This window comes from Callorhinchus milii, unplaced genomic scaffold, assembly GCF_018977255.1.
Source record: "Callorhinchus milii isolate IMCB2004 unplaced genomic scaffold, IMCB_Cmil_1.0 Scaffold5, whole genome shotgun sequence".
Lineage (NCBI taxonomy): Eukaryota > Metazoa > Chordata > Chondrichthyes > Chimaeriformes > Callorhinchidae > Callorhinchus > Callorhinchus milii.
The window spans coordinates 11,723,766-11,748,329 of NW_024704746.1; the positions used below are offsets into that span (position 1 = coordinate 11,723,766).

General features: G+C 38.8%; 1 protein-coding gene across 1 annotated transcript in view; it reads left to right on the top strand.

The window, feature by feature from the left end:
- The window catches only part of cdc73 (cell division cycle 73, Paf1/RNA polymerase II complex component, homolog (S. cerevisiae)), a 111,308-nt gene extending 88,034 nt beyond the window's left edge, over positions 1 to 23,274 (top strand). Inside the window, exons 14-17 of the mRNA XM_007895671.2 lie at positions 11,890 to 12,051; positions 17,202 to 17,302; positions 20,701 to 20,842; positions 22,375 to 23,274. Of these exons, the coding sequence (XP_007893862.1) occupies positions 11,890 to 12,051; positions 17,202 to 17,302; positions 20,701 to 20,842; positions 22,375 to 22,411 (442 nt within the window). The 3' untranslated portion in view covers positions 22,412 to 23,274. The remainder of the gene's footprint in view (positions 1 to 11,889; positions 12,052 to 17,201; positions 17,303 to 20,700; positions 20,843 to 22,374) is intronic.
- The last annotated feature ends 1,290 nt before the right edge of the window (positions 23,275 to 24,564 follow it).

The window sequence follows — 24,564 nt, forward strand, 5'->3', positions numbered from 1 at the left end:
AGTCAATGAGTCATCGCTCACCAGTCTTTTATACCTCACAGCAAATTATTCAAACAGCATTGCCAGATGAATACAAACTGGTATCTTTCCTGCTTTCTGTCAGGAATGGTTGTTGACTGCCTATCTGTTGGTGTGGGGGAGGGGGAGTGAAAAGAAGTTCAGCAAGTAGTACATTGGTTATAAAATATAGAAATAAATGGGCGGGTGGGAGGAGAAACAATTTTTCAAAACTGGTTAAGTGATGAATAATGTCTTGGCTGCGGATTGTAACATTTTTTCAATTTAAATTCCCTGTCCGCTTTCTATCTGGGTATAGTATAATCCGGATGCTGCATAAATTTCCCTTGAAAGTGTTGTGAATTCCACCTGAAAATGTCACTCATTACTCTGTCAGTATGTTTTTTTCATTCCCCAGCCCCCGTTGTTCTGTTGACTCTAAGGGAGACTGTTGTACTATATTCTGGAGAGCTTTGTGTTGAGCTGACTTATTTTTGCCAGCTGGGTTTGTGAGTGGACATATTGATTGTACAGACAGAGAGATCTGGGTTAGCTTAAACCTGGCTCTCCCAAGGTGGAGGGCTTTGCTTTTAACTTGGGTTACCTTCCGGGTCCCGAAAGAAAATTCTAATGTGGACAATTACCTTGTAATGAAATGCTTTTAACTTAACTTCAATATTTTTGTAACTTATAAGTGGTATATGAAAGTACCAGTTTCTCGATATGCAGCTGTGGTGTAAGCTTTGCTTGACTGGTTGTGTGTACACAACTCACAATATAGGAGTATGAAAAGTTATCACAAGAGAGTAGTTAGACAGAAGGTCCTTGGGCCCATTTAATCAATTGTTGGTGGTCGACTTGAAGGATAGAATTGCAAGACATGAACAATATTGAATAGCTTTAAATGCATCTTATCCTTCCTGGATCTTGATCATAAAGACTAAAACTGAACAATTATGTTTGAAATAATTTTTTTATGGAAATGAGTACATTGGATTATTATTGCAACTTCCATTAGCTCAATTATTTCCTTTCAAACCTGATTCTAAAGGGCTATTTGCCATCTCTCTAAGGCTGAATTTTACTGTGTCATTATAGTTTTTGCTGAAGGAAATTGAAATAGTTTATTCTCATTAAACTTTTTCATTTGGAAGTTCAGTATGCGACATGGATCAGTTATGTCGATTTATTCATTAAAGAAAAAAATCTATTGTTCCTTTAGATTTTTAAATTTATTTTGTATGGTTTCTTTGATGTGTATGTTAAAAGCAGTCTCCATATAAACTGTCAAATTGTTTTGGAGTAGCTTATTTAAATGTAATGATTTTTCTTTCACCATTTTAATATTTTAGTTGCTTGATATTGGCTTGAACATTTAGCAAATTGTGGCTTAATGTATTATTGATAACTATAATTTGATTAATTTTGCATAACCTTTGTACACAGCACATAAATTACCACATATTCTGAAGTGTAGCAACTTCATTGAACTTCTTGGGATATGTATTTATGAATACTGGAAGTTGTGGAGTCTTGTACTTCATGCTGACTCCATCTGTTACGTTTTTTGTTTCTGTACAACTTATTTCCAACATAAAATAAATAGTCAGCTAGGTCTGTTTACAATCTGGTATGTTTTCAATTGCTGGAAAGAAACCAGATACTATAAAATATATGTTGCTAAAATAATTTGAAGCATTGGGTATTGCAGTGTTGTTTGACGTCAAACTGTATACCATTTTCTTCCCATTGCAGGGTTCTGTTTACTCAGTGAAAACTTAAGATCATAAAATGCATCTGGTGGATTAAATTGGAGGTAGTTATGGCAGTAATTGAGGAATATTCTGCCTATTTTGTTCAGAAATAACTTGATGTTTATATAATCGATGTTTACATTAATTTGTATAAAATATTCCATCTTCCATATGGTTCACGTGATTGAAAATATTTTAAGATACACAACCATCTGATGTGTTTCATTTGTTCAGAATCTGAACTAAAAGGGACTATTTTTGGACAATGAGCCATTTGGCTCCTATGCCTGCAAACTGCAGCTGTGTTAATTTGACGTCCTTTCAGAATTGCCTTTTCAAGGCTGTACCAGCCGTACAATTTTCGTGCCAATCCATACAAAATACAATATAAAATGCCTGCTCTGGACTGGTCAGTACTTCCCTTTAGTGAATTGTCACCTTACTGATTGGTGAAGTTATCCTATAATAATATTAATCCTTACATTTGATATAGTACCTTATCACTGCAGAGAGATGTCTCAAAGCGCTTCACAGGATATAATTAAAAATGGATTTTGTGTGTGAAACGTGGCAGCCATACTGAGCACAGCAATGTCCTACAAACAACCATGGAGTGAGGGACTAATTTTATTTGGGGATTTGTTGGCCAGGACACCGGGAGAAACTCGCTTCTCTTTTCGAAGAGGGCCACAGGATCTTTAACATCCACCTGAACAAGTAGACAGGACCTCATTTTATTGTCTCAGCAGGAGGACGGCATCTCCAATAATGCAGGACCCACCACCCCCCCCCCACCACCCAGTACTGCATTGGAGTGCCAAATTAGTCTACTGTGACTCTAAATCCCAATGTGAGGCTTCAACACACAGCCATCTAAATCAGAGGCGAGAGGGCTACCATCGAGCACTGATACACAGCTTTTAGAATTAATTTATGTGTTTCTTGTAGATGTTTAAAGTGCAACATTAAATTGAGAGGTTTAGTTGGGAGGGAAGTAAAATGATGTTTCAAGTTGTAAGCTTCAGAACAAATAGAATTTTTAATACAGGAAGGTGCTGCAATTGCAGCAAGAGAAAAGTGTTTATTTCTGCAAAGTGTTTTAACTAGTATAAGTGTGGTTCCAATGGAATGAAACTGAGAATTGAGTATGCATTTAGGCTTCATTCAAGCTTTCAACCTGCTGGTTGGGAGCTGAGTATTTTTGACTTACTGAACCGTGCTAAAATGGTTAACAAAGACATAACTTATATCTTTCCTGCTTTCCTTTTTTTTATGTAAGGAAACATTGTTTTAACATAACTCATACAATCTGCCCCAGGTTTATAGTTTCCTTTGTAAACCAAATTCATTATCATTCATTTCAGCAAAGCATTCCTTTATGTTTGTGGTGTCGGTGGAGTTCTTCGGAAATACCTTTGAGGAGTCAGTAGTTGAAGACGACCCTTAATATGACCTGTGGTGGTCAGGGCACTAAGCCATTAATTAAGCCTTTACCTGTAATGACACTTAGCCATGTAAGTAAATTAGATGTTCACCATCTTGATGACTACTGTAGCGCTAATCCTACTTCAAGCAACAGCCAGCTGTCGGATGCCATGAGTAATCAAAGTGAAGCAGCAAGACATCCTAATCTGAAGCAGCATAAATTGCTTGGGTACCCAATGTTCAAGTGTTGCATGTTGTGGGGAGGCTGTCTTAAGCTAAGAACTACTACCTTATGGTATGTTTTGACAAGACGCATGGGGAATGTGCTGCAATTGCTGCAAGAGAGAAGTGTTATTTATTTCTGCACAGTGTTATATTGCAGCAAGAGAGAAGTGTTATTTATTTCTGCACAGTGTTATATCTACAACAAGATTACATTTGTAATGCGCCTTTTATGTCGGGAGGATGTCCGAAGTTGCTGGACAGTGTACAGCATTTCAGACCTGAGCTGGGGTCGGGGGGGGAGAGGGGAGGAGAAGGGGGGTGATTGATGGCATGGTCGAAGAGGAGGGTTTTGAGGCGGGACTTTAAGGAAGGGGAGAGGTGGAATGAATGGGGGATGGAATTCCAGAGGTTGGGGGCAGAGTGGCTGAAGGCTCTCCCGCCAATGGTGGGACGGCTGAATCGGGGGACGTGGAGCAGGCCAGAGCCGGCTGAGCGGAGGGAGCGGGTGGGTTGGTAGGGGGTTAGGAGGTCACAGCGGTAGGGTGGGGCAAGTCCATGGAGGGCTTTGTAGGTGAGGACCAGGAATTTTGAACCAGATCCGCTGAAGGATAGGGAGCCAATGGAGAAGGCTGAGAGTGGGGTAGATGGGGTCACGGAGTTTGGGGTGCGGGAGAGGACACGGGTTGCAGAGTTCTGGATTATCTGCAGCCTGTGGAGGGAGGAGTTGGGAAGGCTGACAAGCCGGGGGTTTGCATAATCGAGCTTGGAGGTGATGAAGGCATGAACAAGAGTTTCAGCAGCCTGGGTGAGGTAGTGGCGGAGTCGGGCGATGTTACGGAGGTGAGGGAAAGCAGAGCGGGTCATGGCTTGGATGTGGGGAAGAAAAGACAGTTTAGGGTTGAACAAGACACCTAGGTTCCTGATTGGCTTGGTGAGTTGAAGCGTGCAGGCTCGACTTTACAAACGCCCTGCTTGTCGGCCTTCCCAACTCCTCCCTCCACAGGCTGCAGATAATCCAGAACTCTGTTCAACCATGGAGGTTGATGCTGCCAGAGCCTGAGGTGCTGAGGCGCTGGCGCGAGCCAATCAGGAGGGCCTCAGTCTGTTCGCATTCAATGTAGGAAATTTGCCCTCATTCAGGACTTGATGTCCGACAGGCAGTCTGTCAGGACAGCAGTGGTCCTGGAGTTGAGGGTGGAGGCAGAAAGATAGAGTTGGTTGTCATCCGCATAAATATAGACGTTGACCCCATGTCTGCGGATGACGTCACCAAGGGGGAGCATGTAGATATTAAAAGAGGAGAGGGCCAAAGACAGAGCCCTGGGGGACGCCGCACATGACAGGCAGGGGCTGGAGGAGAAACCGTTAGAGGCAACAAAGTGGAGACGGTGAGAGATAGGAATCGAGGCCAGATCCATTAATTGACAATGGTCTCAACTTCCCTTGGTTAACCTGCTATGTGAAGCTTCAGGCTCTGTGGCCCATAGGAGTGGTTCTCTGACACTCTAAATAGCATCTTTATTTGCACCCTACACTTTTTTTTACTCAAGCCATTGCCTTTGTGTGTTTTTCTATTCATGATTCACTTTGGTAGAATCAAAAAAACAGACACAGTTAAGCTACCTACTTCCACAGTGCATTGTTTAGAAAGCTTTTTATTCTTGACAATCAAGAAATCAGTGGAGCATGTAGGAAAGGTAAAGCGATAATAGTGGGTGATTTCAGTCTCCATATAGATTGGGAAAACCAAATCGGCAAAAGAGGTCAGAAGAAGAGTTCATTGAGTGTATGAGAGAAAACTTTCTAGAGCGGCATGCCGAGGAACCAGCTAGGGGACAAGCCAACCTTGTTTTGTGTAACGAAACAGGGCTAGTTGGCAGTGTAGGTATTAAGAATCCTCTCGGGCAGAGTGATCACAATATGATTGAATTCTGCATTAAGTTAGAGAGGGATATAGTTAAATCCGAGGCAAGTTTTCTGAATTTAAATAGGGCTAATTTTGTAGGTACGAGAAAAGATTTAGGTAAAATAGGCTGGAGAATAAGATTAAGAGGTAAAAATGTAGACCAACAGTGGCAAATATTTAAGGATGTAGTGCAAAATTCTCAGTGGTCCCATATTCCCTTGCGGAATAAGAGTACTACCGGGAAAGCAATTCATCCGTGGCTAACTAGAGCAGTTAGGGAAAGCATCAAATTAAAAGAAAACACTTATAAAACTGCCAAGAAAACCAGCAAATCTGAAGATTGGGAGAGTTTTAGAAACCAGCAAAAAAAAACTAAAAACTCATTAAGAGCGAGAAAAAGGAGTATGAGGGTAAGCTACTAGAACATTAAGTCTGATTGTAAACGTTTTTACAAATACATTAAGAGGAATAGGCTAGTGAGGGTAAATGTAGGTCCACTTCAGTCAGAGACGGGAGACATTGTAATGGGGGATAAAGACATGGCAGAGTCCCTAAATGGGTACTTTGCATCTGTCTTCACCCTGGAAGACACAAGTCTGCCAACAATAGAGATGCACCAAGGGGATAAGGACAGGAAGCAACTTAGGGAAATTTTCATGAGTAGAGAATTGGTGCGAGGTAAACTGTTAGCACTAAAAAGTGACAAATCCCAGCCCCTAGGCTCTGGAACTCTATCCCCCAGTGCCTTTGCCTTGCTTCCTCCCTTTCCTCCTTCAAGGCTGGTCCCAAGACCTTTCTCCTTGACCGTGCCTTCAGCTCCCCTCTCGACTCTCTACCCCCTCCTCGCTCCCTCCCTTCCCTCCCCTCACCCTGACCATTTCCCCCCGATGCTCGGGTCCTGACCCAACTGTACAGCGCCTTGGGACGTCCTCCCGACGTGAAAGGCGCTCTATAAATGGAATCTTGTTGCTGTTGTTTTCTGGATGGCTTGCATTCCAGGGTTTTAAAAGAGGGAGCTTATGAGATAGTGGAGGCCTTATGTCTGATCTTCCAAAATTCCTTGGATTCTGGAATAGTTCCCATGGATTGGAAGATCGCAAATATCACACCACTATTTAAAAAAGGTGGAAAGGAAAAGATGGGGATCTATTGGCCAGTTAGTCTCACATCAGTGATAGGAAAAATTTTAGAATCATTGATTAAGGATGTGATAGTGCGGTATTTAGGGGAGCACAATATAATTAGGCCAAGTCAACATGGCTTTACAAACGGGAAGTCATGGTTGACAAATCTCAGAGTTTTTTGAGGGTATTTCGAGTAAACTAGATAAGGCTGAATCAGTGGATGTGGTCTATTTGGACTTCAAGAAAGCATTCGATAAGGTGCCGCATAAAAGGTTAGTCCAAAAGTTAAAGGCCCATGGAATTGTGGGGAGCATATTAACGTGGATTGGGGAATGGTTAACGGGTAGGAAACAAAGAGTAGGGATAAATGGGTCCTTTTCAGATTGGCGGGATGTGGATCAGTCCTTGGGCCTCAGCTATTTACCATCCACATTAACGTTCTAGATGAGGATATTGAAGTTAATATATCTAAATTCGCGGATGACACAAAACTATGAGGAAGTGTCAACACGGAGGACGACATTAAAAAACTGCAGCGAGACATAGATAGGTTGGGTGATTGGGCAGATAGGTGGCAGATGAAGTATAATGTAGGGAAGTGTGAAGTCATCCACCTCGGTAGCAAAAACAGTAGAGCGGGTTACTTTTTAGAAGGGGAGAGATTGGAATGTGTTAGCGTCCAGAGGGACTTGGGTGTCCTTGTACACCAATCACAGAAAGTTAGTCTGCAGGTGCAGCAGCAATTAGGAAGGCGAAGGGTATGTTAGCATTCATTATGAAAGGATTAGAGTATAAGAGTAGGGAAGTCTTGCTGCAACTGTATAGGGCCCTGGTGAGACCACACCTGGAATACTGTGTGCAGTTTTGGTCTCCTTATTTAAGGAAGGATGTACTTTCCTTGGAGGGGGTGCAGCGTAGATTTACTAGGTTAGTACCAGGGATGAAGGGGATGAGTTACGAGGATAGGCTGACCAATTTGGGCCTATATTCTCTAGAATATAGAAGAATTAGAGGGAATCTTATATAAATCTATAAGATCATCAAAGGGCATGATAGTGGGAGATTGTTTCCCCTGGTTGGAGAAACTAAAACCAGGGGTCACAACCTTAAAATCAGAGACCAGCCCTTTCACACTGAGTTGAGGAAGAACTTCTTCACTCAAAGGGTGGTGAATGTATGGAACTCACTACCCCAAAGGGTTGTTGACGCTCAGTCCTTGAACATATTCAAGACTGAGATAGATATATTTCTTACTGCAAAAGGGATTAAGGGATATGGAGATAAGGCAGGGTCAGGTTATTAGCTGGAGTTAGATTAGATCAGCCATGATTGAATGGCGGGGCAGGCTCGAAGGGCCGAATGGCCTACTCCTGCTCCTACATGTTATGTTATTAAAGCGCAGACTCCACTGATAGTTGCATTCATTATTAACAAACGCAAGATAACTAAACTGGCAGTGCATTTCTGAAAGTCCATGAATCTGAAAATATGGATGTTTATTTAGAGTTGATGGAGTTAAACTAAATTGTTTTGGTAACCTTTACTCATAGCTGGGCGACAGCTGTTGATGCCATCTAGAAGTTTTTTATTTTCATTCAGAATGTCGCATACAGTTTAACAAAACAATCATAAAGACACCTCATTGAGTTTGAGTACATTTTCTTGCACAAAATTCGATCTTAAAGCTGGTCAGGTTAGATTTTTTTCTCCCAGCGAATGAGTAAACAGTACATTTCATAAATACGAAGAAACAGCCAACAATGCGATATGTATTTTATGAGTCTAGGACCTCTGTGTGCTTTAAACAGAAATGCTTCTGAAGTATTTATAGTCCCATTACATTCAATGGGCTGTAAAAGCAATTTATCTGTAAATGTGGTGATTCTTGAAAATCGTTATAGGATGGATTAACTCTTGTTTACCTATTACCAGGTTACAACTAGGTATATATAACCTTTAAACTTTATTTACCAGAGGATCCTAAACCTTTTGTAAATGTAATACATTTAATATAAAAGATTTTTGGTCAGGATCTGGCTGAAAGAGTAAATCGAATCACTATATTTTATGGGCTGGGAGTACTTGCATTGGAATTCCAGTCTGCTGATATTGGCTTTACAGGCATTGAGTTGCTCTTCTTGGTTATAACTTATGAGGCATAATGCTAGGGTTCAGGCTGATATTCCAGTCCAAGAGTGTTGTGTTGTCAGAGGTGCATTTTGATGATATGTTAAACCAAGGCCCCTGTTCAGGTGGGTCTTAAAGAACCCATGACCCTGTTCGAAAAGAGAGAGGTTTGTCTAATGTCAGTGTTCTGACCATTCATCGTCTAGGTAAATTGGTCATTTATTTCATGGATGCTTGTGGAACTTTGCTGTGCCTTGGCTGCTGTGTTTACTTACAAAAAACAGTCATTACACTTGATAGCAATTTCCTGTGAAGCACTTTGAGGTTTTCTGACATTATAGGCATACCACAACATCAATTTGCATTTATATAGTATCTTTCACATTGGGAGGATATCTCTAAGTGCTTCACACAACTGACTGGGATCCTGATTGGGGTGGAACATCAAATGGAAGGATTTATTATTGTATTGCAGCAAGAGGAAGGCAAAATGCTACGCCATTTACAGCTATGGCTGTGTGCCAGGGGTGGTTTCAATTCTGCATCCAGAAATGAACCACAATCCAACCCTCCCAAGTACAAGAGGCTGTTAAGAGGAAGGTATAAAATCTTGCTGAACCAATTTTCAATTTGTGGACAAATAATGTAAGTCAGTGGCGTACACAGGTGTCATTAAACCTCATTTTTATTATTTTTGGGGGGAATGTAGAACTGCAGCCTTTTTTATTATTTGAGAACACAACAGTGCAGTCAGCGAACGCTGTAACAATCTAGATTTCTTATAGATTTGCTATCGGTGGTTGCTGAGAACAAAAATCTCAATCTTGTACTGGGTAACTAATAGACAGTGGCTATTTTATTAGCCATTCTGTGCCGGTCATAAAATCTGTTGCCGTTTTGTTTGCATCCTGATGCAGAGATTACAGTGACATTTTGCTAAATGTCTGATCCAATCGTTTTGAGAACGTGTTGTCAAAGGTGTACATCCATTGTTCCAAATACAGTTGACACTTTTCTAATTAATGACAGCAGCTCTATGGAAACTTCACTTGGTAGCTAGGCAATCTGTACCTTCAGCTAATGCACTGTGCTGCTCTTAAAAAAACGAGTAATTAACCTGCATCAACGTTAGAGGTAGCTTAATTGCTGAAACAATCCTAATCCATAAAACAAATCAAATCTCCCATTCCTCCTCAAACTGTTTGACTTTTCCTTCAACTGAGGTGCGGTTCAATGGGATCAGTAAATTCTTACCTTGCCTGAGTTACCTTTCATCATGTTTGTCTTCATCTTCACAGTGAGAGGTTGAGCAGCTTTTAACTAGTCTAGTGAATACAGAGCAATAAACTACCTATAATTTAGTATTAATTAACAGTCTTGGTCAAAAGAATAGCTGAAACAAGTTGAAGGGTGACTTTTTTTAAAGAGTATGGATTTAGGACTGATGTTCCTCACACTGAAATCTTTAATCTATTATTACTAGTTTGGTGTTTATGATAACTTCTAGGATATGCTAACACATTGAATTGCTTATTTTAATCTACGTTGCTGGGCCATTATTTTCATTCTTCTCATTCCAATAGTGCAATGCATTTGAGAAGTTGTCATTCAGCTCACCCATGATCAATTACACAAATCAACCTTAGATACAGTTTGAAGAAATTACTGTCTCATTAGCAATTCTTTGAGTATCAAGTATAATTTGCTAAATATAAATTATAATTTTCTTACTTGCTAGTGGTCTATAGCAGAGATTTTGCAATAATTCTTGGTGCCATTCTTTTAAGAAATGCAATATGAGCAATGTTATTACTTGAATACATTGTTATTGGTTTGAATACATTTCTTTGACCCTTGATCTACCGAGAAAGTAGCAAAGGAATAGATTTAAATGGTCACGGTGGGGGGTAATGGATTAATACTGTAAATTGTATGTAAAATCGTGATATTCAGAGGAAAGGAATACAATTCAATGTGATGTGCAGATGTTTAACTAGCTCATTGTTGAAATCTAATGATAATTGATTGCAAATGGAAAAAAAATACATAATTGTAGAATACGAGGTTTGTCTTTGAATAAGGTGCATCATTAAAGACTTGGCTATGAATGACAAGGTCTTGAGCTCAGTCTGATTATGTACTATTAAATCTGAACAACTGTTTTGCTTATTGTATTCAATTAAATTGGAGTATTTAGCAGAAAACGGTGTTTCAGCTTGTGAATTTCTACCTGCTGCTGATCAATGCAATAATGTTGTTTTCCTCCAGACTCTCGTTGTACTCTTTCAGTATTTTAAATGCTGCATTGCAACTTGCTTTGTTAGCAAGGAAAGTTCACATTTCCCAATGTTTGTATCCTACAAGTTACCAATTTGTATGGTACGTTATTTAAAAAAATGTATATTGAAATCGTTTTCCTCTGAGTCATCAAATTCCATTGTTCCATTATAAAATAAGTTTATTAATGGGAGAATTGGGGACTTTTTAAAGATATTTTGAGGCCAATATGGCCCAGCCTTTGCCCCTCATGTTTCTCTCTCCTTATACACGTGTGAATCCTTGCCTTAGACTCGACAGTTATTTTTATACCCAATGGAATTTGATGGTATTTGCCAAATATTGTACCATTTTGTTTTCAAAATGTGTGCGCAATAAAGATTTCGGTGGCTTTTTCAGTAGAAAGCATTTACAGATTGACAATAGTGCATCTAATCTGTATTAAGGAATACAAATTATCTATTTTATTGGGAGAATTCATTAAGAAGATTTGAGGAGCAAGGAGAAAATATGTATTTTAATGGAGAGAAAAATAAAGTGAGTGTGGACAGAATTGGGGAACGTGGAGAGAATTGGGGAAGTTTAGCTGAAGGTGGTAAGTAACTCAGCTAAAATTGTCACACAGGCTTATGGAATAAACTTTGAGGTTAAGCACGATAAATGCTCTCAGATGAACCATTCATTATTGGAGCTTGATTCATTAGGGAGTTAAGGTTACATGGATGGTGGTAGCAAAACAATAAAGGATGGTTAATGTACGTCTTTCAAGCTGCAATCGACAACAAGCTGATTTGATCTTTATTGTAGTTTCTTAATGTCCTTATTTTCAAAATGGACAAATTGCTGGAAAACTGCATTAAATTGAATAACTGCTTTATATACATTCCTTCTAGATCTTAGCTCTCCAATTTGTATTTATAAATTTGAGCAAAATCAATCAAATCTGTTTAATGGATAATCTTGTCCCAAATCTCAATTTCTCTAGTGTAATCTTATGAGATTTTATTCAGTGGAAAAAATAGCTGTGATATCTCCCATGTTTTTTCTTCATTAGGTTTTTCCCATCAGATGAAAAGAAGAAACAAGGATGTCAGCGAGAGAATGAAATCTTGATCCAGCGACGAAAGGACCAAGTGCAGCCAGGAGGAGCTTCAATTAGTGTAACAGTGCCTTATCGAGTGATAGACCAGCCTCTTAAACTTCTTCCACAAGATTGGTATGTTCCTTTTTTGAAATTACATTAATTAATATACATATAATACTAATGAATATAACCTCCTTTTGATTTAATTGATTGTATTTTCGTTCATACCTTTTCCGATGACATAGTTTGCCCAATGGTGTGCATTACAATCAGGAGGAGCAGAATTCTAAGGAAATAGACCATGAGCATTTACAAATGTTTCTAATGATAAAGGGGGGACTGGAGTGTTGGAGTTGGTGGGAGAGAAAAATTGTGCCAAGTCAATGAAACTAAAACTATTTTGTGTTGGGGAGAAGTTCTAGCGAATGGAACCTAATGTTTGAAGAGTGTGTTTTTAAATACAATGGAGGCTGCTTAATTCAGACATGTTGGGGCAGGGCATTTGTCTGAATTATCAGGCATCCAGTTATCCGAAGACAATACATGAAATAGTACCAAGTTGTGTTCATTGCACAACCTATTACAGCACCAATTAGAGGATACCTGGTGTGTATGTAAAGGGCTGGAAAGAATGCGTAGTGAACTGTATAAGCAAAAAAAGATTGTTTCTTTATAGATTTAAATACTGTATAGTATTCTTTTCCCCCAAACAATTGGCAATTAGGTCAACAAGTGTTGATTTCTTGATGTTGAGTCCTCTGGATCATTCTCGTAGATGAGACTCAGGCAGCTCCTTCTTGATTCCAGCTTCTGTGGGAGTATTTGCTACACTTTCTTTAACATGATTTTTGCTCAAGCTGATTGCAAGAGTTTTTTTTTATGACTGTGTAAGAGGATTAGTGGATTTTGCAGGAGGCCACACTTAGCAAATCCTGAAAAGATGCCGCTCCTATGTCAGCACGTTTTAGAGGCGTGTGAAAAGAGGGGTGAGCTAATCTTCACAGAATATGCGAGTGAGTGGTATCAAAAACTTCCACGTAGTGGCCGCCACCAATGAGGTATTTTGTCTGAATTAATCAGATTTATGTCCAAGTAAACCGGAATATTTTAAATAGACTTACAATAGAAACTAATAGGACCTGGCATTTTGTTCAGAATAAACAGTGTCCGATTTAAGCGACCTCCACTGTATTTAAAATCTAAGTTGCACATTTTAAAAAAAAAACTAATGACAGATGGAGATTAAATTCTAGGCAGCCTTGTTTGCTTGCATTGAATTCTATTTTACTAAGCTAGTCCGGAACCTTGGCGTCTTATTTGACCCTCAACTATCCTTTCTACCTCACATCCTTGCTATGACCCGCTCTGCCTTCCCCCCACTTCCACAACATCGGCCTCCCCAACTCTTCCCTCCATAGGCTGCAGATCATCCAGAATTCTGCAGCCTGTGTTCTCTCCCGCACCAGGCTCCGTGACCCTGTCATCCCCATCCTCGCCCAACTCCACTGGCTTCCCATCACACAGAATTCAGTTCAAGATTCTGGCCCTCACCTTCAAAGCCCTCCATTGTCTTGCTTCCCCCCCTACCTCTGCGACCTCCTACTATCCTGCCCACTCCCTCTGCTCAGCGGGCTCAGGTCTGCTTCATGTTCCCCATCTCGCCCGACCCACCATTGGCACCTGTCGCTCTGCCCGCACCCTCTGGAACTCCAACCCACAGTCCGACCCCCCCCCCCACCCTTGCCTCCTTCAAGACGCTCCTTTTCGACAGTGCTTTTGATCACCCCGCCCTCCACCCTCCCCAATCTCGACCCCCAGCTCAGGTCTGAAACACTGACTGTCCAGTGCCTTGGGACGTCCTCCTGACATAGGAATTAGGAGCAGGAGTAGACCATTCGGCCCCTCGAGCCTGCCCCACCATTCAATAAGATGATGGCTGACCTTCTAACCAAACTCAATCTGCCCCATATCTGCCTATCCCTTAATCCCTCTATACTTTAGAAATCTATCAATCTCAGTCTTGAATATGTTCAAGGACTGAGCATCTACAACCTTCTGGGGTAGAGAATTCCATAAATTCACTACCCTCTTGAGTGAAGAAGCGTTTCCTCAACTCTGTTTGAAAGGGCTGACCCTTAATTTTTAGACTGTGACCCCTAGTTCTAGATTTTTCTACCAGGAGAAACAGTCTCACACTGTCTACTCTGTCAAGCCTCATAAGAATCTTATATGTTTCTATAAGATCACCCCTAATTCTTCTATATTCTAGAGAATATAGACCTAGTGTACTCAACTTATCCTCATAGGTCAACCCCCTCATCCCAGGAACCAACCTAGTGAATCTACACTGCACCCCTTCTAAGGCGAGTATGTCCTTTCTTAAATAAGGAGATCAAAACTACACACAATATTCTAGGTGCGGTCTCACCAAGGCCCTACACAGTTGCAGCAAAACTTCCCTACTCTTGTATTCGGACACTTTTACAATAAACGCCAACATGCCATTAGCCTTCCTAGTTGCTTGCTGTACCTGCATACTTACTTTTTGTGACTAGTGTACAAGGACACCCAAATCCCTCTGAACACTATCATTATCTAGTCTCTCCCCTTCTAGAAAATATCTGCTTTTCTGTTTTTACTACTTAGGTGAATAACTTCACACTTCCCCACATTATATTCCATCTGCCATCTTCTTGCCCACTCACCTAGTCTATCGATATCCATTTGCAATCTTTTTGTATCATCCTCAGAGCTTACTCTTCCACCTAGCTTAGTATCATCCGCGAATTTAGATACTTTGTTCTATGTCCTCATCTAGATCATTGATATAGATTGTAAATAGTTGAGGCCCAAGCACTGATCCTTGTAGCACTCCACCAGTCACATCTTGCCAAACTGAGAAGGACCCGTTTATCCCTACTCTCTGTTTTCTTCCCATTAGCCACTCTTCGATCCATGCTAATATATTGCCTTTAATTCCAGGGGCCCTAATCTTGTGTAGCAGCCTTTTATGTGGCACCTTGTCGAAGGCCTGAAAATCTAAATATACTACATCTACTGGTTCCCCCCTATCTAACCTGCTAATTGCATCCTCAAAAAACTCTTAAAAGATTTGTTAAGCATGACTTCCCTTTTGTAAAGCCATATTGACTCTGCCTAATCATGTTATGGTCTTCTAAATACCCCACTATGATGTCCCTAATTAAGGATTCTAGAATTTTCCCTACCACCAATATCAGACTGACTGGTCTATAGTTCCCCATCTTTACGTTTGCGATCTTCCAATTAATGGGAACTGTTCCAGAATCTAGAGAATTTTGGAAGATCAGAAACAAGGAATCCACTATCTCAGCAGCCACCTCTTTTAAAACCCTAGGGTGCAGACCATCAGGTCCAGGGGATTTGTCATTTTTCAATCCCAACAGTTTCCCTAGTATTAATTCTTTACTGATGTTAATTTCCCTAAGTTGCTCACTAACATTAGCTTCTTGGTTCCCCACTAGTTTTGGCAAGTTTTCAGTGTCTGCTAACATGAAGACAGAAGCAAAGTATTTGTTTAATAATAATAATAATAATAATAATCCTTGCATTTGATATAGCGCTTTTCACGTCGGGAGGACGTCCCAAAGCGCTTCACAGAATAGACTGTAAAGTGAATTGACTGTATATTTGTGGGCGAACGCGGCCACCAATTGCGCACAGCAATGTCCCACAAACAGTCGTAGATTGAAAATGACCAATTTATTATTGTTTTATTTTGGAGGGATTATTATTAACCAAACTGTCACATGTATCAATGCTGTTGGGCTCTGTATGAAGCAGAGACTGCTTCATACTTAATGCTTAATGACTCTGTCATAACTTTATCCCCCATTATAATTTTTCCGTCTCTGCCTGTAATGGACCCACATTCACTTCTGCTAGTCTCTTCCTCTTTATGTATTTGTAAAACCTCTTGCAGTCTGTCTTTATGTTCCTAGCAAGTTTGCCCTCATAATCCATTTTCTTCCTCCTATTCAGTTCCTTAGTTTTTCTTTGTTGGTCTCTGAAGCCCTCCCAATCCTCGGGTTTACTGCACTTTTTGGCAGTATTATAGATCTCTTTTTATTTTATACTTTCCCTAACTGCTCTAGTTATCCATGGTTGAACCACTTTTCCCGTGGTATTTTTATTCCTCAAGGGATATGGGATCGCTGGGAATTATGTACTATATCTTTAAAAGTTTCCCATTGACATGAAAGGCGCTATACAAATATAATTTTGTTGTTGTTGATTCTACCCCATGCTACAGAGGAACTCCTGTGAATTTAATCACAGCAAATTCCTTTCCACGGCCCATTGCTCATGGACTGAAGTCCATTGAGAGCTGACTGACCTCGGTTGCATTTTTTTCAACGGCTGTTTTTTGTGGGAAATACTGCTGTTTGCTGATGAGTAAAGCCACGTGGAGTGAAAAAGGGGTTCTGGATAGTGAAGTGTAAAGAGTTGAGGGAAAAGAGTAAACAGGAAGAGAACTTTTATAAACATCTGAGTACTAGAAATATGTGAATAGGATCAGGCAACATTCCAACAATTGTTAGTTTTAAATTCTAATTTCTCCATATGTACTTTTTTTTACCAGTAAAGTACAGGGCCAACATAGTGAGTTCCAACTGAGACTGACTCACATATTTATATTATAAACCTGACCTTTAATTTTCTGACCTTTAATAAATTCCCACCGTCCACCTCTCCTCTGAGAAGTCTTTCTTTTCAAGGCTGAAGATGAGCCCCAAGTTATCCATTTGTTCTCCTAGCTCAGCCCACTGATACCGCAGATCAACCTGCTTTGCACTTGAAACAACTGTAAGAAGTACCTTTGGTGTGTCCTGACTGGAGTAATGTACAGCTTGAACACATCTGGTGATTTGAACTTCTGCTCATAAATGGGGCTGACTGATGCAGGCCCTCTAATCAAGCCTCTAGCTACGCAAGACATATCTGTGCATGTTGTAAATATTGCATACGTTCTGCAATAAATATGTTTAATCCCAAATGTGCTGAAGGCATAGCAGTGTATATTTTGTATTTCTTAGTGAACATCAAAAATGCATAGAATGGTGTTGCAACTTTAATGAGAGGTTTAACAATGCCACCAAAAGGGAAAGCTGAAAAAGATTGAACCAAAAATTGCACATTGGAATGGAGGTACAGCTTTTTAAATGTTGGTCACACGTTTGATTTGTGAGAAATCTAATGCTGAGAAATTCCATTAAGTCTCTTGTCTTTCTATTCCTTTCCAGGGATCGTGTGGTAGCAGTTTTTGTACAGGGAGCTGCTTGGCAGTTTAAGGGTTGGCCGTGGTCATTACCTGATGGATCACCTGTGGATATCTTTGCAAAAAGTAATGTTTCTATTCCTAAAAATACCTGCAATAACCTTTTTTTAAAAAAAGTCTCAACAGTGCTAGATATTGAAAAGTCATAATATCGAAAAATAATTTTGTTGATGAAAACAGATTTACTGTTTATGGATAGTCACTAATGTCATACTAGTAAGCAGTTGACACAACAAAAGCATACACAGTTACTATATTTTATAGTAGACCGAGTACAGCAGTTTAAGACGTCATCCTGACGTGAAAGATGCTGTATCAAATGCAAGGATTATTATTTCAGAAGTTTTGGAATACAAACTACCATTAGGCCATTATGGGAGATGATTCATTCTAAAACTTGATTTGCTGTCAATTGTTCAGTGAAATACTTAGTGAGACTAAAACTAAGTGTTATAATCGGAAACACACAGGAATGAGAGAGAAGTGAGCATTTTGTAGAGGACCATTTTGAAAATGATCAGATGAAATTCAGCCTTCCAGAACAGATTTGCCTCTTAATTTTTAATTTCAGAGTTCCATCATATATGCTTTTTCTGTATAAAACTTGATTGTTGTTCTAACAATTTCAAAACTATGCGATCAACTGGAAAATGGTCATTACAATGGTTAGTTTTTTTTAAACCTTTTTGAATAAAATAAAAAGTTCCAGGTTTTACAAGTTAAAATTCATGAATTGCCAAAGCATGTTTATCTAGTCTTTTACATTGCTGGATCATCAATTACCTGCCAGTGCATGTAAGTGGGTTGAAGCACACATCACTTTATTAAGAATTAATAACTGAGCCTATAAATGGCTTAATCAAAGATAATTTAAGTAGTAGTCACTCATCAATCATGGCACTATAGGTTTTCCACAAAGTATTCAAAATTTGCACTTTGATGCACTCTGCTGTATTTAGTTTCAAAGGATAAAAATACATTTGGATATTGTAACATTCTTTCAATTGGTTTTCATGCCTGCTTTTGGTCAACTTCCACCAATTTACCCACCTTGTCAGTAAGCAGCTCACCTGCCTCAACCCATCCATAAATAAGATTACAAACCATACATTTGTCTTCCAGTACTATGAATCCAACCATCCTGCTTGAAGGACTTTCTGTCTGGTTTCCAAAATGTCTGAACATAAAATTAAAAAAGTTTTTGTTTGTTGGGAAAGTTCTTAGTGTAGAATTACTTAATATACAACGATTGGCATTAAAGTGTAGTATTTCAAATATCTATTATATTAGCCTCCAAACTTTGAAAGGAGATTGAAGCAAAATTACCTGTAAAAAGTTTTTAAAAATTCAACTTCATTATTCAAGGAATTAGATTCCATTTTCTCAATTTATAAGTGTACTGTACATATTTTCACCGAAATGACCTTTCCAACTAGGTTACATAATTTTAACGTGATGCAGTACATACAATTAATGAAATTTGTTGCAGAATACTGATCTATTTAGATAACATTGCTTCAGTGCATATGATTAGCAATTATGAAGGAACACCATTATGTGAGAGACTCTGTTTTACAGTTCCCAGTCTGAATGCTTGACCTACTCCAAGATTAAGTGCATATGAAAATTAATTGTAGAAGAGCTAGGGGCTTCTGCTGTGAAATAGGTTTACTCTCTACTTGGCCTTTCCATAATGGGTTTGTCTTTTGATTTCTTTAGCTTTAACTAGATTTGTCTATTCAGATCACTCAAAATGGGTGAAATGTAACCGTATACCGACTATAAAAAGAAAAGACTTAGTAAGTCCACTTATTACCACCACTAATTTTAATAGCAATAATAAAGGTGTTTATTTATCAAGTTTGTCTGCTTAAGGCTGTCTCTGGTTTATGCTTTGAATTACTTGTACAATGATTTGATAACGTATTTGGATTTTTAATGCTATTGGGGATATGTCTTAGCCAGCAGCAAGGTATGATAAATATCTCCACAAGCGAGGCTGATTGTCCAATTCAAGAGTGATTAAGCTTGTGAGTGAGTTATGATTTGCCTCACAAGTGGAGAGATTTATCAGATTTTACTGTTGGCTATTATCTGTTTTATTTATGCTATGTTGCAACTAGCATTTCAAACTGATGTTTATGCCTTCTGTTGATATTAACAGCATCTCCACAGGTCCCAGACCACACTTGACACTAACTGTTTTAATGCTAGTTGTGAAGAATGTGCACAAGTTATTTCTCATTCAGATAAGCCTTGATATTGAAGCTGCTGGATTCCGGGTCAGACTTGCTACTTAAGCTGTCAGTAAGATGCCTTCATTTCCACTGCTGCAAAATCTATGAGACTGAAGCTACAAAGGTTTTTAGAAATTGCTGATTTACTCTGTGTAAAGTCACCTCCCTGGAGGCTGAATAGATAAAACTTTGACTCTCAACCAGAAGGTCGCAGGGCGGCTGCCTGTCATGTCACTTAGTCACCAGCTTGTGTTAAAGGAATTTTGCCATTTCTGAATGAGGCCAGGTTGCTGACTGCAGCAGTGTAAGAATGAATGGCCTTTGTCTTGGGACTTGCATTTTCTTTAGTGTAAATTTTTTTTAAAAAGGTGGCAGAAAGTGTAAACACCTTTTGAGGTACCTGCCTGACTAGCTTTCTCTCGTAAAATAAGGCATTGGTGCACGGCTATTGACTACCATGAATATGTTGTGAAGCCCTTAAAGTACCACTTCAAATAATACTTACATTTGATATAGTGCCTTACCACCTCAGGACATAGCGCTTCACATGATTTACTATAAAGTGCAGGAGAATCTGGCAACCAATTTGCACACATTTTAATAATAATAATCCTTGCATTTGATATAGCGCTTTTCACGTCGGGAGGACATCCCAAAACGCTTCACAGAACACACTGTAAAGTGAATTGACTATATTTGTGGGCTAACGCGGCAGCCAATTGCGCACAGCAATATCCCACAAACAGTCGTAGATTGAAAATGACCAATATTTATTATTGTTTTTGGTTTTGGAGGGATTATTATTTGGCGTGTGGAGTAAGGAAACTTGCCCAAGGTTTCGCCCTGCCTGGAATTGAACTCAGGTCTCTCACTTGCAAAGCGAGTGCTCTAACCACTGAGCTACAGGACTCTAAATTGATGTCTTACAAAAAGCAATGAAGCAAATGATCTCTTTCTGACAGTTCACAAACACGCACGTGACCTTGCTTTGTTTCATCTGAGGGATGGTACCTCCAGCATTACTGAAGTATCAGATAGAGCATACAAGTTCAAAATCCCATTGTGGGTTGGGAACAACAACTTGCATTTATATAGCACCCCTCATGCAGGGTAGCGTCTCAGAGCCTTTGAACCTTCTGACTTGGAGGCAAGAATGCTACCAACAGAAACGGGCAGACAAAATTTGCTTCACTTAGGTTAATGGTTGTATATACATTTCTTTTGCAGTAAAAGCGTTCCACCTCAAGTATGATGAAATGCGCCTGGATCCAAATGTGCAAAAATGGGATGTAACTGTTCTTGAACTGAGCCATCACAAACGCCATCTTGACAGAGCTGTTTTACTGCGATTCTGGGAGACCCTGGACAGGTTTGTAAAATAAGTGATGGAATCTTGGCGATAAATTAGTAGGAATGTAAGCAACAAGATTCACATTGAGAGCCGATGGTAATTTCTATTTTCTGCACCGTAAACTAAACTATTCTTATGCCTCTGTCAGATGTGAAAGTAGTAATTAGAATAACCATTGTGTAATTGAGAGTATAGTCACCAAGGACGTAAGATCCTATATAAATAATCTGGTGAGTGGAGGGTGATTAATTACTGCTGGCCCCTCCACCTTTCTGGGAGTTGGGTAATTTGCCAAATACAGTAAGTAACGTTTCTGCATGTGCCTGATGCTTTCCTCAACAATCAAGGAACTGTCTGAAATTGTGGTCTGCTTAATGTGTCAGACTGCAATGTGCATTTTGAATATTTCCAAAATGAATCAGGTTAAAATGTCTTCTGGGATGTGGCAAAGGCACAAAAAATGATCATCAAAAAGCTTAGTATATTCCTAGTAATTTAAACTATGGAGGAAGACAAATTCATTAAATTATAAAGTGAATGGAGAAAGTCGAAATTGGAAAGTATTTTTCATGTTGGGAATAATGTCTTCACGTTGTGAACTTGTGGACTGAACCAACATCAAGCACTGAGTGAAGACATGTTTAAAACATTTAAGAAGGGTTTAGGATAGGTTTCTGGTTAGCTTGAATTGAGGACAATTACTGTCATTTTTTGAAAACTTTTAAAATATAAATAACTTTTTTTTATTGTTTGGAGCTTAATGATGGGTTTAGTTTTTCAACTTGGCTTTTACGGGACTGGCTAATTATTTTGGTGGTTCGTTTTGGAATGTCTAGAAAAAGCTTTGGAATAAGGCTACGATATCTGAAATAGACTTTTGGGGATTCGGTTAGATTCAGATAAGGTTACTTTATCTTAAGCAAAAGTTATAATTTATTGAAATTTAATGTTAATGTTTTTATTTTAACTAATCTGAAGACTGCATCCAAAGCCAAAGGTTTTTCTGGCCAGCATTAACGCACCAGTTGTAATTATAAGCCATAAGCCAATACTTCTAAGATAAGAGCTGATGTGATTGCACAGAATGCTTGATGTGCCTGTATTTATCTTCAATTTTCTGTAGAGCTACAAATCAGAATTCATTGTTTATATGGGTTTACAACAAGATTACATTTGTATAGCACTTTTCACGTCGGGAGGACGTTCCAGTTTAGAGCATGTTTTGCATGCAAGTGATTGTCTGTGAAATGTAGCCCCTCAGTACCATAAACCATTCAACTAGGACTTCCAAGGACACGTCAGTATTCAGAAAACTGCAGTGCACCATCATTTGTATCTAACGGTTGTGCCTTTTTCTCAGGGGAGAAAGCAGGATGTGCAAATCGGCAGTATTGGATTCTTTCAGTTAATTTATTCCAGCCAAACATGTTTTTTTTAAAAACTTAGGACTGCAGTCACATGAATCCTCAAATCAGTGTTGATATGGTACAATGGATCTTTGTAACCAATGTTTTTGTTTTTAATCCATCCTTTTTTTCTTAATACACTAGGTATATGGTGAAACACAAATCCCACTTGAGATTCTAAGTTGTCGAAAGTTCTGTGGTTGCTGCCATTCATTTCTGGGAGGTTGGAGGAAAACTGCAAGAGACGCTTCTATCTGGGGACTAAACTGTTTCATTGGCATGTCTGCGTTTGTCAAGAGCAGTGGCAGTATAGTATGGGTCAACATGACATGTTTTGTGTGAGATACTTGTTGGAAATATTTTTTTGCATTGGGGAATTGATGTCTGCTTAACCTGGCATAAATAAATGCATTTATACTACCAGTTTTCCATTGGTAGGTTGTCTTCTAGTCTGCAAACTAAGTTGTACATTATTTGATAGTTTAGCTTTTTATTTTGGCGGCAGAACATTTTTCTTTTTTTTAAAATTCCATACAGTTTTTTTTCTAAAATGAAAACAAATTTCTTTAAAGACAATTGTTGAGTGTAAGTTACAAATTGTTCAATATTGTTGTAGGGCAAGGAATTTCTTCAATCGTCATTCTCAGGTAGAATAAGTAAGTGGTATGACAGCCATAGAGGAATAGGTTGATTTCTTTATTGTTTTGTAAAATATTACAGTTTTACCTGTAATGCAGCTGCCTTAAGCTGTGATGAGGCTTGAACAATCACATGGTTATTGTTGAATCGTTGAATTTCGTTAATTTAAAAACAAAAAAAAAGTTTAATTAGAAAACATTGAGCATTAGAGCGATAACTAAAGGCAAGGTCTAATGTAACTTGGAAAATATATGTACTTGGCTTTCCAAGCACTAATTGAAAAGCTGATAGTGTACTTTCAAGTTCTGTACTACAAACTTCTTAAGTCCATCTGATGCCGACAGAAGTCATTGAGAATCCAGTTGTTCTGCTTGTTGACATGAGATAAATATGTTGCATAAAGTACCATTTTGTTTCTGTTTTCATTACACTTCCATCACTGCTGAAAGAGTTCACGTTTATTTCACTCTTTAGGGAAAAAGGAAGGTATGTTTCAAGAAAGAATCATCATTCATTCAACCTTTGAAATGCTTGTGGCATCAGTAATACATACAGAGCTGACAGCAATGAGCATTTTTAAAATTAATGTGCAAGATGTTGCTTTAAAATTTTAAAAATAATATGTTTAACTCATTGTGATGCATAGCAGGAATTATACTGATGCAGCATATTTTATTTCAGTAATGTGATCATAAATAGCAACACAAAATCTTACAACACTTATTTATTGGCTTTGCGAGTAACATTACAAATAAGAAATGCAGAACAAACTGCAGCATTGGGTAATGGTGAAATCAGCATTTTCTCTAATATTTAACCATTATTTACTCAGATATTTTGATATTACAGATTAATATCCTAAATGAAAGACCATTTGTCGATTGTATATGGTTTGAAGCGGGTTATAAGGGAAATCTAGCACAGTTTTATCTTCTGGTACAGCAGAAATACTATACACTGTTATCCAGGTGGAGGAGAAATCCATCCGCACACTTTACCATGTTTACCCGACAGTGAAGATCTTAATATTCGGATTTTCGAAATCCAATTGGCAGGGTTGGATATTCATAAGCTCAGCTGTTATAATAATTTTCATGGGCACAATAGTTGGGACCATTGCAGAAGTATAAATAGATCTAAATGCCTTTTCAGTGAAGCTTGTAAGGAATGCATATCAACTGTTCACTCACGTCTGTAATGGAGGCCGTCAATGAAAGTCGTGTCTCATCTGTGTAGATTGCGGTGAAAATTTGTTTCATCACTGAACCGTTATGATTTTACAGGTCAACTAAACATTAAAATAATGAATGTACATTTGATTTAACCATTACTTATGATGTCAGCAATGTAACAACGTCAGCACAAAAAGGAACTTTATGACAATATTCACTTCAGCAACGAAGTATTGCCTAAAAGCCTGTGAGATCAATAGATTGCCTATTAATAAGTCTGAAGGCTTCACAAAATAAACTTCTTAAATTAGCTCACGCCCGAAGTAAAAATAAAAACTGAATATTGCAAGTTTTAAATTAAAGCAGGACTTAATAGTTTATAAACTTGCCAATGTAGATGATGAACTGTGGAAAACAATTTGGGTTATGTCAGCATAAGGCTCAATTGCTCAGCCCAGGTCTGGAGAATGTCTGTCTGCTTCGTGCTACAAGTTCAAATTATTTTTCACAAATTGCCATTCTT